At 34.5% G+C, this 11,382-nt stretch overlaps 2 protein-coding genes across 2 annotated transcripts; both read left to right on the forward strand.

Moving 5' to 3' along the window:
- The first annotated feature begins 911 nt into the window (after positions 1-911).
- Positions 912-5,697, forward strand: LOC145283804 (uncharacterized). Its single transcript, XM_080132883.1, has 2 exons — positions 912-1,509; positions 2,795-5,697. The coding sequence occupies exons 1-2, from the start codon at positions 1,188-1,190 to the stop codon at positions 5,689-5,691; spliced, it is 3,219 nt and encodes a 1,072-aa protein (XP_079989009.1). The 5' UTR covers positions 912-1,187; the 3' UTR covers positions 5,692-5,697.
- On the forward strand, positions 5,697-7,440 carry LOC145283986 (uncharacterized). The gene is made up of 2 exons (XM_080133082.1): positions 5,697-6,981; positions 7,109-7,440. Exons 1-2 carry the CDS (start codon positions 5,697-5,699, stop codon positions 7,438-7,440), a joined length of 1,617 nt encoding a protein of 538 aa, XP_079989208.1.
- The last annotated feature ends 3,942 nt before the right edge of the window (positions 7,441-11,382 follow it).

Genomic DNA, 11,382 nt, shown 5'->3' on the forward strand with positions numbered 1-11,382 from the left:
GGTCCCTGACTATCAGGCGGATAACGTCAGCCCAGACAAAACGTTTACCTCCAGCACCCTTACTAGTGACATGGCTACAAGGATAGACATAGAAACAGAAAATTTCCGCCATCTCTGCCAACTGTTCGCGCAAAATACTGCCAACCTAGAAAACAGCTTTTTCTTCTCCCTTTGTCAGAAAAATCACTCATTAAAAAAGGACGACTGAGGGACAAATAAGAAGAAGCGAGAGTAACAGGAGCTGCCGATAACGCATCCACAATGCGTTTTCTACTCTCCATTAAAAAAAAATATATTAAGTACTGTACTTAATAAAAGTCCAACGGACGTGTTTAAGGGAAAGTATGGTGATAGATTCCCCTCTCACAAACTAAAAATGAGTACAATTACGTAATCTATTTTTGCAATCAACTCGGTAGATAAATAAACATTTCAGGACGAGAAAAACAGCTAGCATTTAATAAAACAGGAATACATAAATTAAATACTGAAATAAAATGTAGTTATTAATATTTGAATCTAAAAATAAAAAGTGCGAATTAATATTGAAATCACTTATCTCAAAAACACTTCCGCCTCCAAAATGCAAACTAGTGAAGAATTTAACTTTTAATAGCGTTCAGATTTTTTTTTTTTTTAAATTAACATCAAAAGAAAAGCGTGATTTTATTCTGAACTTTAACTAGTCACGTTTTAAGAAACTTACGATATAAAAGAAAAGCGGATGGGGGGGGGGTTCTTCCGAAGTTAGTTGGTGACGTTATAAGTAATTGCGAGATAAGATGGAAGCCAGAATTTAGGGGTTGGGACTGAAAAGGATAATATAATTGATTGATTATACAATATTTAAGATCAACTCGGTAGATAAATAAACATTTCTGGACGAGAAAAAAAAAGCTAGCATTTATAGGCCGTCGGCCCAGAGTGAAAATTCTTAATTTTAATGAGATGTAAAAGGGGTGGGCATGATTTTTGGATATAATATGTATAAAATCATAAGAAACATGGAAAAAAATTTCACAAGCAAGATTATGGTGCATTAATAAATAATTTTAATTTTAATGCACAAAAAAATGCTAACTGTTAAGTTGCCTTCGTACAAAAAAGTAGCCATTCAGAATACTTCTTTTATTTACTCCTTACAATCTACCAATCACAATCATCGTAGTGCGAGTTAAAAATTCAATATGGCTGCCTCCAGTGAAGAAGAAATGTTTGTAAACAAAGACAAAAAAGAGTGCGTTATGTGCATATTTCCAACTAAAACATTGAATGTTAGATCTTTTTCAGTGAAGACATGGACGCGCTTTTTAGAATATGTTAAAAAATGGAAAGGTTTACATGGACCACAAGCAGAAATTGCGAAAAACTTTGACTTAAGCTGTGATTCAACTGAAATACCACCTCGTGTTGGGTTTCACCAAACTTGTTATGCACGTTTCACGGATTATCAGAAAATTGAAAGAATTCAGAAAAAACTAGAAAAGAATACTGATAACGTTTTCGAAGGTAAGTTTAAGCTTTTAATAATTTTTATTTTTATTGATACGTATTTGGAAAGAGACAATTTTTCTTATACTCCCTCTATTCACTTAGGCAAGTACGTGTGAACTGAACAGCATGAAAAATTTTATGGTAGGAAAAAATGGATTTAGAGTAACATTTCGTATATAAATTTAATGGAAAATCATCCTCCATTTCCTGGAGACTATTGTTAATTTTTTTTTACCATTAACCCTAAGTCTGAGTGCCAAGATTGTAATTTACCCCCTCCTCTCCCAATAAAAAAACGCACAGAATTTATCTTCACTAGAAAAAAGGTCAACACCTCTAAATTCTAAAATATATTTATTCAATTTAATTGATTTTTAATTTTTTTTTTTTTTTTTTTTTTTGTAAACTTCTAAGTTGTACAATCTTTTTTCTTCTCGGGGGAGGGAGCGATTTAAATGAGGGTGTTAATCTACATTAATATCTTTTCAAACAATTGAATATGTACATAAAAGTTGGCATCTGTTTTAGAAAATTTCACTTGTAAAGAAAACAAAAAAAAAAAAACTAGAGTTTATTTCTATTTACTTGCCTCCCCCACGAGAACATAGATACAAAACAGGGTTTTATTGTGGGTAAAATTTAGTTCACCAAAAATGTATTCTGATTGGAACAAAAATTACAATTGCCTCAGTTTAGAAAGATTTCTCCTTCACAAATCTGAAACAAAAGATAACCTGTATTATCAGAATAAAGGGTACACTTTGCTCTTAGCCAAATGCTGTTACTATTTAACAGTTTTCATAATTTCAATAATTTTAGCTATTGGTTTTAATCTGGAAATGTTTCATTTCTTTTATGATTCTAAATATAGATACAACTGTCTATGGTACCATTTCTTGATTCTAGCACTTCCACAATCAGTCACTTGACAATCTATTCCATTAACCTTTATCCTCGTGTGGCTTTTAGCCTTGATAAGTGGTAACTCACTAGTAAAATAAAGTGCATTGCATATTGAATTTACCTACCAATTCCAATGATAAATATATTGCATGATTTTGTAAACATCCCTTGGTCCGATTAATAATGAGTCACCAGACGATTTAATTGTAGAATGTAAATTAATAACATACAATTTTTTCACAGAAGTTTTATCAGCACTATACAAAAAAAATCTTAAATTTTTAATGAAATGTTTTGGATTTATGAAATAATGATTGGATATTTTTAATTTGAACTTTTCCATATACTTTGTTATTTCAAATGCATATTAAACTCCTAAATATATTTATTTTTACAGGGTCCCCATCTCAAGAAAACATTGATGCGACTACTGCCGAAAATGATGATCCACCAGCTAAAAAAAGACGGGTTCTTCGTTCCAATTTTGATCGACCATCTTTGCCAGCTAGATCAGAGCATATTTTACCAGATGTTTGCATACTATGCCAAAAAGTAAAAACTATAGTGTGCAAAGGATCTGGCAAAAGAAACAGGGAAAAACTTGTCAGATGTTCGACAATAGAAGCTGCTAATTTAAAACGAGCAGCAGAAGAAAATGAAAATGAATCACTCCTCATGCAAATAAGGAATAAAGATTGTGTAGCAATCGAAGTGAAATATCATAACTCATGTTACCGTGACTTCACTCGATATTTAACCAAACCAACCAAAACCGAACACTCTGAGCAAACTTCATATGCTAAAGCATTTGAGGTCTTTGCGAAATTAGTCCAAACAAGGATTATCGAAAACAAGGAAATCATGAGACTTAAAAAATTGAAAGATTTGTTTGTCAAACAGATTAAAGAAACACATGGAGTTGATGCGCATTTATATAAAACAGGATATTTAAAACAAAGATTAATGAAAAAATTTCCTCAATTATGCTTCATCACTCCTAAAATGAGATCACAAGGTGACATCGTGTATGTAAATGACATTACAGTGTCTTCTCTTGTAGAGGAAAAAACAGTACTCCATGAGGAAACACATACCACAACTCCAAGTGAAACAGAGTCGTCAGAAAATGACACAAACCAACAAACAAGTCATGTACGCTCAGATCCAAATCCTCTTTCTAACTTGTACATAACAGCTATGGATCTGAGAAATATTATTCAACAAGTAAAACCTCCTTCGTTATGGCCGCCAACAGCAGAAACATTAAATTTGCAGGAGGCTGAAAAGATGGTGCCCCATATTTTATTTAACTTTCTTGCATGGATAGTTGGGGCATCTGAAGATTTGTGCACAGAAAAAATAATGGACATATCTGCATCCGTCTATAGAAAGATTTTGTCTATTTCACAAGACATTATATTTTTGTCTTCTAACGGACGTACATTAATGCCAAAACATTTATCACTTGGTATGGCTGTACGCCATCTGTCTGGATCTGCCCAAGTGATTGGTTTATTGAATGGTTTGGGACATTGTGTTTCTCATTCGGTGGTTTTAAATCATGATACAGCACTAGCTGAACTTGAAATCAATCGTGGAGAAAATTCTATTCCATCCACCATCCAGGCAGGTATTCCAACAACTTTGGTCTGGGACAATAATGATTTTGGTGAGGAAACTTTATCTGGACATGGAACAACACACAACACAACTGGGATAATAATACAAAATATGTTAGTCGAACCGTGTGCATCTAAGATTGCAGTAGAAGGACTCAAAAGAACACGGAAAAGAACATTGGAACCACCAGAAGTAAATTTGGCTACATACACCGGTGGAAGAAAAGATGGCCCACTACCATTTGCTGAACATGTTTCACTTCATTCAGATCGTGTATTTCTGCAAAATTCTCTAAAACTTGATATAGCGTACTATATCACAAAATTCGGCAGTGAAATTATATTACCATCTTGGACTGGGTTTAACCAACTCCTGTGCAAAAGGGAGATTGCATCAAAATCTACCATAGGTTATTTACCCGTAATTGATGTTAGCCCCACAGAAATGGATACAGTCCTTACAATTCTAAAAAAAAGCATTGACATTGCAGATCAACTCAAGTTAGAGTCTCTTGTTATTGTAATGGATCAAGCAATCTATTCAAAGGCACAATTAATTAGATGGAGAAATCCATATTTCATGAAGAGATTGGTGATTCGACTTGGTGCTTTTCATACAGCAATGTCCTTTCTTGGGTGTTTGGGAAAGCGTTTTCGTGATGCCGGGCTTCAAGATATTCTAATAGAATCAGAAGTTGTTGCTGTAGGCTCAATAAATGGAGTTTTCACAGGTAGACACTATAACAGAGCAGTTAGAGCCCATAAATTAGTGGCCGAAGCAATGCAGCATATGCGTTTGACAACCTATTTAAACAGCATTCCTGAAGAAAAGGCAGAAAAAGTGAAGCATTTAATGACATCCTTGTCACAATCATTCCCAGGACCTCAGTATGAAGAAATTCTGAAGGGAGAACATTTTCAAAGTTTTCTATCATCCTATGAAGAATTTATACAGGTTGGCAACAAAAAGCAAACTTTTGCATTCTGGAGTTCTTATATTGACATTGTAGAAATTATTTTACTTTTCCTTAGAGGTATTCGAGAGTCAAACTGGGAACTTCACTTGGCAAGTGTTAGACAGATGTTACCTTGGGTGTTTGCATATGACCATGTAAATTATAGCAGATACCTTCCAGTTTACTGGTTGGAGATGTCTAATCTCGCTAATACTCATCCAGTGATATATACACAATGCATTGGAGGAGATTTTGCTGTTCAAAGAAGCTCAAATGCCTTTGCTAAAATTCCTTGTGACCAAACCATCGAACAAACTGCTAATCGTGATTCAAAAACAAAAGGTGGTATGACAGGCTTCAGCACAAACAAGAGAGCCGTCAACAGGTGGATATGGTCCCATCATGCGAGAGGGTCTATTACCCATGAATGTGAAACTATGGCTGGCAAAGGAGAACGAAGTGGAACACGATCAGATCTTTTACACAGTCGGATGAAACATGATAAGCTTGCTATTGGAAAGATAATAGACACAGTAAACAGTATGTTTAATCCATTTGAGTATGAACCAGCTGAGTTGATCCATATTGCATCAGGATTAGTTGCGACACAAGATGTTCAAAATGATCTGCAATTTGCTAAGGCAAGGGGCAAATCAGAATTTGAAAATTTCTGTGGGCAGCGTCTACAAACGGGAGAAGTTGATTTTTTGCCCCGATGAAAAGAATGAATTTAAAAACATTCTCCAGTATGTCTAAAAAATCAAATCATCATGTCCACGGAAAGGATATCACTTTGGAAGCAGATAGAAATCTCCTAGCAAGATTGGTTGTGATTGGTAGAATCCGGAACATTAATCTTCAAGAATTACTGTCATATTCCTTAGGTCCATTACCATTGTCCCTTGCAAATTCACATGGATCGTTGGTTAAAACTAATAAAGCAAACTTACTTCATGCTTTAGAAAGCCATGCTAACAATCCTATTGTTGAGAACCCTATAGTAGGTGGCATATATATAGTGGATGGTATGTCGCTGATACACCAATTAAATTTGAACAAATTACAAGGAGAGAAAACATTTCTTAATCTTGCTCTTGTTATTTTGAAAAGTTTAGTGAACAGGGCAAAATCGAATCATTCTAAAGAAATTCATTTTGTTACTGATACATACCAGCAGATCTCTATAAAAAATATCGAGAGGGATAAAAGAGCTGCTACTAGCTCTCAGATAAGAATCCATGGTCAGCTCCTTCCTCAGCAATGGAAGAAATTTCTTTCAAATGGAGAGAATAAAAAGTCCTTAATAGAATTCTTGGATGAAACATGGTCTAATGTTTCAACATCAGAGCTTAGAGGAGTGAAGGTATTCTTGGCGCATAACAAGAAATGTCATTCCTTCTCACCTGGAAAAGAGGCAAGTGATATTGTCATCCGGTTAGAAGAGACAAAACTTTGTAGCTCACAAGAAGAAGCTGATACACGGATTTATTTGCATGCTTCTTTTGCAGCCAACACTAGTACGGATGTAATCATTATGAGTCCTGATACCGATGTGTTTGTAATTGGAGTTTCTTTACAAAATCTTATTCCCGCACATTTATACTTCCACACAGGAAGAGGAACAAATTTGCGAACAATAGACATCAAGATGATAAAAGACAACATTGGAGAGTCTGTCAGTCAAGCCTTGATTGGTCTACATTGTTTTACAGGATGTGATAGTGTCAGTTCATTTTACGGAAAGGGCAAAAAGAAAGCACTTAGTTTATTACTGAGAGAGAATGAGTTTTGTTACGCATTCAGTGATCTTGGTAATGAATTTTATGTGAAACCAGACACAGCAAAATCATTGGAAATGTTTGTTTGCAGGTTGTATGGCCAACAAAATGTCACAAGTGTTAATGAAGCCAGATACAACATGTTTAGATTCCAAAGAAAATTGGAAATCACAATGCCTCCAAATCAAGATGCCCTGAGTGAACACATCAAGCGAGCTAACTATCAAGCAGGTACGTTTTATAAATATTTAATTTCCAATTATATGTAAAAATTAAATATATGGAGTTTCATTGTTATTTGCTTATTAGAAAGGATGAAAATTATTCAATATTAATGTTAATTTCTTTCTTTTTTCAGGTGTCTATAAAAGGAGCCTCCATGCAAATCCTGATATACCATCCCCTGATTGTCATGGATGGAAGATAGAAAATGGAGATTTAGTAATCCATTGGATGAATCTTCTTCCTGCTCCAGACAGTTTAATGGATTTAATTAACTGCTCTGCCAAATGTAAAAAAAGTCATTGTAAAGACGTTAACATTTGTACATGTCTCCAAAACAGGGTCCCATGCACAGATATGTGCAAGTGTGCAAGAGATTCTTGTTATAAAATTACTAAAAACATTGGACATGATGATGATGACACTGATGATGGTGATGACGACGACGATGATGATGAAGTGGCATAAGCAGTGATCAGTTTTAAATAAAAGCATTTATGATCTTATTTACTAACATGTTGTTTGTTTAACTTTCATTAAAAATGCCTTTTTGTCCTTTAAATCTGTGTTATTATTCATAGATTCAAAAAAATACTTTTTAATGAAAATTGACAAACATTGTATATTTTACCAAGTTGATGTGTATAAAAAATGACACAAAATCGCAGCTCTACCTCAGGTTTAAACGACCTTGTTACATACAAAATATAGCAATAGATTTGTATGACTAATAATATTGGTAGACTATAGGTGTCTCTACATGAGAAATATCAAAATGTAAATCTATTTCTTTAGTTATCCACAGAAAAGATTGAAGTTGTTTCAAATAAGATGTTTGAAAAAAGCTTTTTTAGAAAAATATTCCCTATTTTGAAGCATAGTAAATATATTAAGTCCAATATTTATGTATTAAATGATGAAGAAATAAATTGGGAATAAAATGTGCTAAACTAGATGTCTGTATTGTTATCGGTTTGTGTGCTACTAAGGTTTAAGCAAGTCATAATGTTCTATTTGATGATTGTCGGCCATCTTTAAATATGGCCGCCGTTTTCATTAATGCGCAACATTTGTGCTTGTGAAAAAAAATATGATGTTCAGGAGTCTATTGGCATTCATTTGACACCATTTTTTCTTCCACCCCCAACCGAGGTCACAGAATCAAAAATCTAGAGGGATTTTGACCTTTGGGCCCATAGCCTATTAATGTATTAAATGCTAGCTTTTTAAAAGAAATTTAAGAAATACATAAATTAAATACTGAAATAAAATGTAGTTATTAATATTTGAATCTAAAAATAAAAAGTGCGAATTAATATTGAAATCACGGTACTTGTGCATTTAACGAACCAGACGTAACTCAGCATTTGCTCGGCTTTGTCCGGCGCATGACGTCAACAGCCGGATATAACCGAGTGCTGCCGATTAAGCAGACAAGAATTTCGCTATCAATTGGAAGAGTCTCACAACTCAAGAAACGCTTATTTGAAGAGAGTTAAAAAAAATTGTTTTAAAAAGATAACTGACTAAAAAATAATGAATATTACAAACCTTGCGGACCACCAGCTCCAGACCCCAGAGGCTGCACTAAACTTTTGCCAGCAACGGAAATTGTTGGCAGAAGAGAAAAGGTGTTTACATTTTGGCCAGGATTGTGTACTTGCAAAGAGAATAAGCCTTTCCGACGGTTACGGTTGGAGGTGTAGAAGTGTAACATGTCGTCGATGGGCCTCCATTAGGATTGGGACCTTCTTCTCAAAATCCCGACTAACCATCGCATGTATCATAAAAATAATATACTTATGGGCGTTCGAGATGGCATCTACAAAAAATCTCCATCGCGAATGTGGGTTACGTTCTCGCCACACAATTGTGGATTGGAAGATTTTCCTGCGTGATATATGCAGGAACTATTTTTTTAGGAATCCCCGGCAGATTGGAGGCCCAGGCCATACGATAGAAATCGTTTTTAACCGCAGAAAACACAACGTCGGCAAACTTCTGACACCGGTTTGGGTTTTCGGTGGATACGACCCCGCCGAAAAGGAGGGTTTCTTGGTCGCTGTACCAAATAGGAAGGCCGAAACCTCCTTCCACTAATAAATAAATAAAAATAATCCTTGTCCCCCCCCCCCAATGCTTTTTATTGCCCTTTTTTAGGCTTTTTTCCATTTATTTGACATAAAGAGTTGCGAAAAAAAAATTTACTTTTACGTGTTTAAGACATAGACAATATGGTTTTTACGTTAAAAAATGAAAAAAAAAAACAGTTTAGACAAAAAAAAAAGTTTCCTATTATTTAACAAAAACACTTGTTTTATATGTATTTATTTTGAAAACGGAAAACAATTTCAAACAATAATAATAAAAAAACATAAATGAATGGTAGGTTTTTGCTTTTTACTTATTTAATTTTGTTTCTACATTTTACAATTTCATTGTACAGATATTTTGTTGTAGCGTTGTTTTTATTTTATCGCCAACGCTCGGTTTTATTCGGCTGTTGACGTCATGCGCCGAACAAAGCCGAGCAAATGCTGAGTTACGTCTGGTTCGTTAAATGCACAAGTACCGAAATCACTTATCTCAAAAACACTTCCGTCTCCAAAATGCAAACTAGTGAAGAATTTAACTTTTAATAGCGTTCAGAAGATTTTTTTTTAAATTAACCGTTAAAAGAAAAGCGTGATTTTATTCTGAACTTTAGCTAGTCACGTTTTAAGAAACTTACGATATAAAAGAAAAGCGGATGGGGGGGTTCTTCCGAAGTTAGTTGGTGACGTTATAAGTAATTGCGAGATAAGATGGAAGCCGGAATTTAGGGGTGGGGACTGAAAAGGATAATATAATTGATTGAGTATACAATATTTAAGATCAACTCGGTAGATAAATAAACATTTCTGGACGAGAAAAAAAAAGCTAGCATTTAATACAACAGAAATACATAAATTAAATACTGAAATAAAATGTAGTTATTAATATTTGAATCTAAAAATAAAAAGTGCGAATTAATATTGAAATCACTTATCTCAAAAACACTTCCGTCTTCAAAATGCAAACTAGTGAAGAATTTAACTTTTAATAGCGTTCAGAAGATTTTTTTTTTAATTAACCGTTAAAGGAAAAGCGTGATTTTATTCTGAATTTTAGCTAGTCACGTTTTAAGAAACTTACGATACGACTTTTTTTTATCTATAGTTAATAAGCACTGTGATGATTTTAAATTGTCGTCATTAATGGTGGACAATTTCAAATGCTTAATATTCACACAAGGTTTGATAGCCACAAAAGATGCCGATATAAGACGTCGTGCTCTAGATAAATTGGAATTAGAACCTGATTTGACGCTTCAGAAACTGTCCGAAATTGTAAGCGGTAGAGGAAGCAGGTATCACTCACATTAAAAAAATACACTTAAAAAATAAAGGACATCCACCCGCCAGCAATTACCAATGAAGAGGCAAAAAGAACACTGCACAAAATTATCAGGATAGACAAAATACTACGACCCCTTGTAGCAAATGTGGAGGACCAAAGGAAAATAACATGTGACCTATGCAAGCGAGCAGGGCACAAGGCCCCACATTGCAGAGCAAAAGTAGCAAAAAAGAGTTACGTAAAAATTTCAAAAATGGACCCTTCACTACCATAGAACATAGCGAAATATGTTACCATAAGAATCAAAAATAAAGAAGTAAAACTGCAGCTCGATTCAGGGTTGGATTTATTAATTATAAATTTTTACACCTGGAAGAGAATAGGAAAGCACACGATGACAAAGACGAATAAAGTCGCAAGATCGGTAACTAGTGAAAAAATAAATTTTGAGGGTGAGCTAATTATTAATGTGTCACTAAAAAGAACCACAAAAAAGCTAAAAGCTTTTGTTCTAAGGAATGCAACGAACTTGTTCGGGACCGATTGGATTCAGGAATTTGAATTATGGGACTCGTCAATGAGTGATTTTTGTCACAAAGTCGAAAACCTAACGGCCGAAGCCGACAAACTCATAAAGGATCTCAAAAAATCTTTCCCAAGTGTTTTCTCCAAAAAGTTGGATGCTGCACAAAAATAAAGGCGAGGTTTGAATTGCTGAACAAAGCAAAACCAATATTCAAAAAATCACGGAGTGTACCGTTCGCTTTGAGGGAAAAATTGAAAAAGAATTAGAAGACTGGGATTTTAACCCCTATTAACGATAGTGAGTGGGCAGCCCCCACCGTATACGTGAAAAAAAATCTAAAGAGATTAGGGTAGGCACTGACTTTTCGACCGGATTGAACATCACTACCCGCTACCGAACCCAGACGAAATATTCGCTAAGTTAAATGGCGGAAAATATTTTTCCAACATAGACTTAAGCCAGACGTACCTACAAATACCAGTAGAGGAAGATAGTTCGAAACTTTT

The sequence above is a fragment of the Euprymna scolopes genome, chromosome 8 (assembly GCF_053919585.1).
Source record: "Euprymna scolopes isolate OS-2025 chromosome 8, ASM5391958v1, whole genome shotgun sequence".
Lineage (NCBI taxonomy): Eukaryota > Metazoa > Mollusca > Cephalopoda > Sepiida > Sepiolidae > Euprymna > Euprymna scolopes.

What these genes read in the sequence shown, in the direction of transcription:
- LOC145283804 (XM_080132883.1), top strand. Translation starts at nt 1,188, where the DNA reads ATGGCTGCCTCCAGTGAAGAAGAAATGTTTGTAAACAAAGACAAAAAA. An exon ending in TACTGATAACGTTTTCGAAG is followed by an intron (nt 1,510 to 2,794) that starts GTAAGTTTAAGC and finishes TTATTTTTACAG; the next exon opens with GGTCCCCATCTCAAGAAAAC.
- LOC145283986 (XM_080133082.1), top strand. Translation starts at nt 5,697, where the DNA reads ATGAATTTAAAAACATTCTCCAGTATGTCTAAAAAATCAAATCATCAT. An exon ending in GCGAGCTAACTATCAAGCAG is followed by an intron (nt 6,982 to 7,108) that starts GTACGTTTTATA and finishes TTCTTTTTTCAG; the next exon opens with GTGTCTATAAAAGGAGCCTC.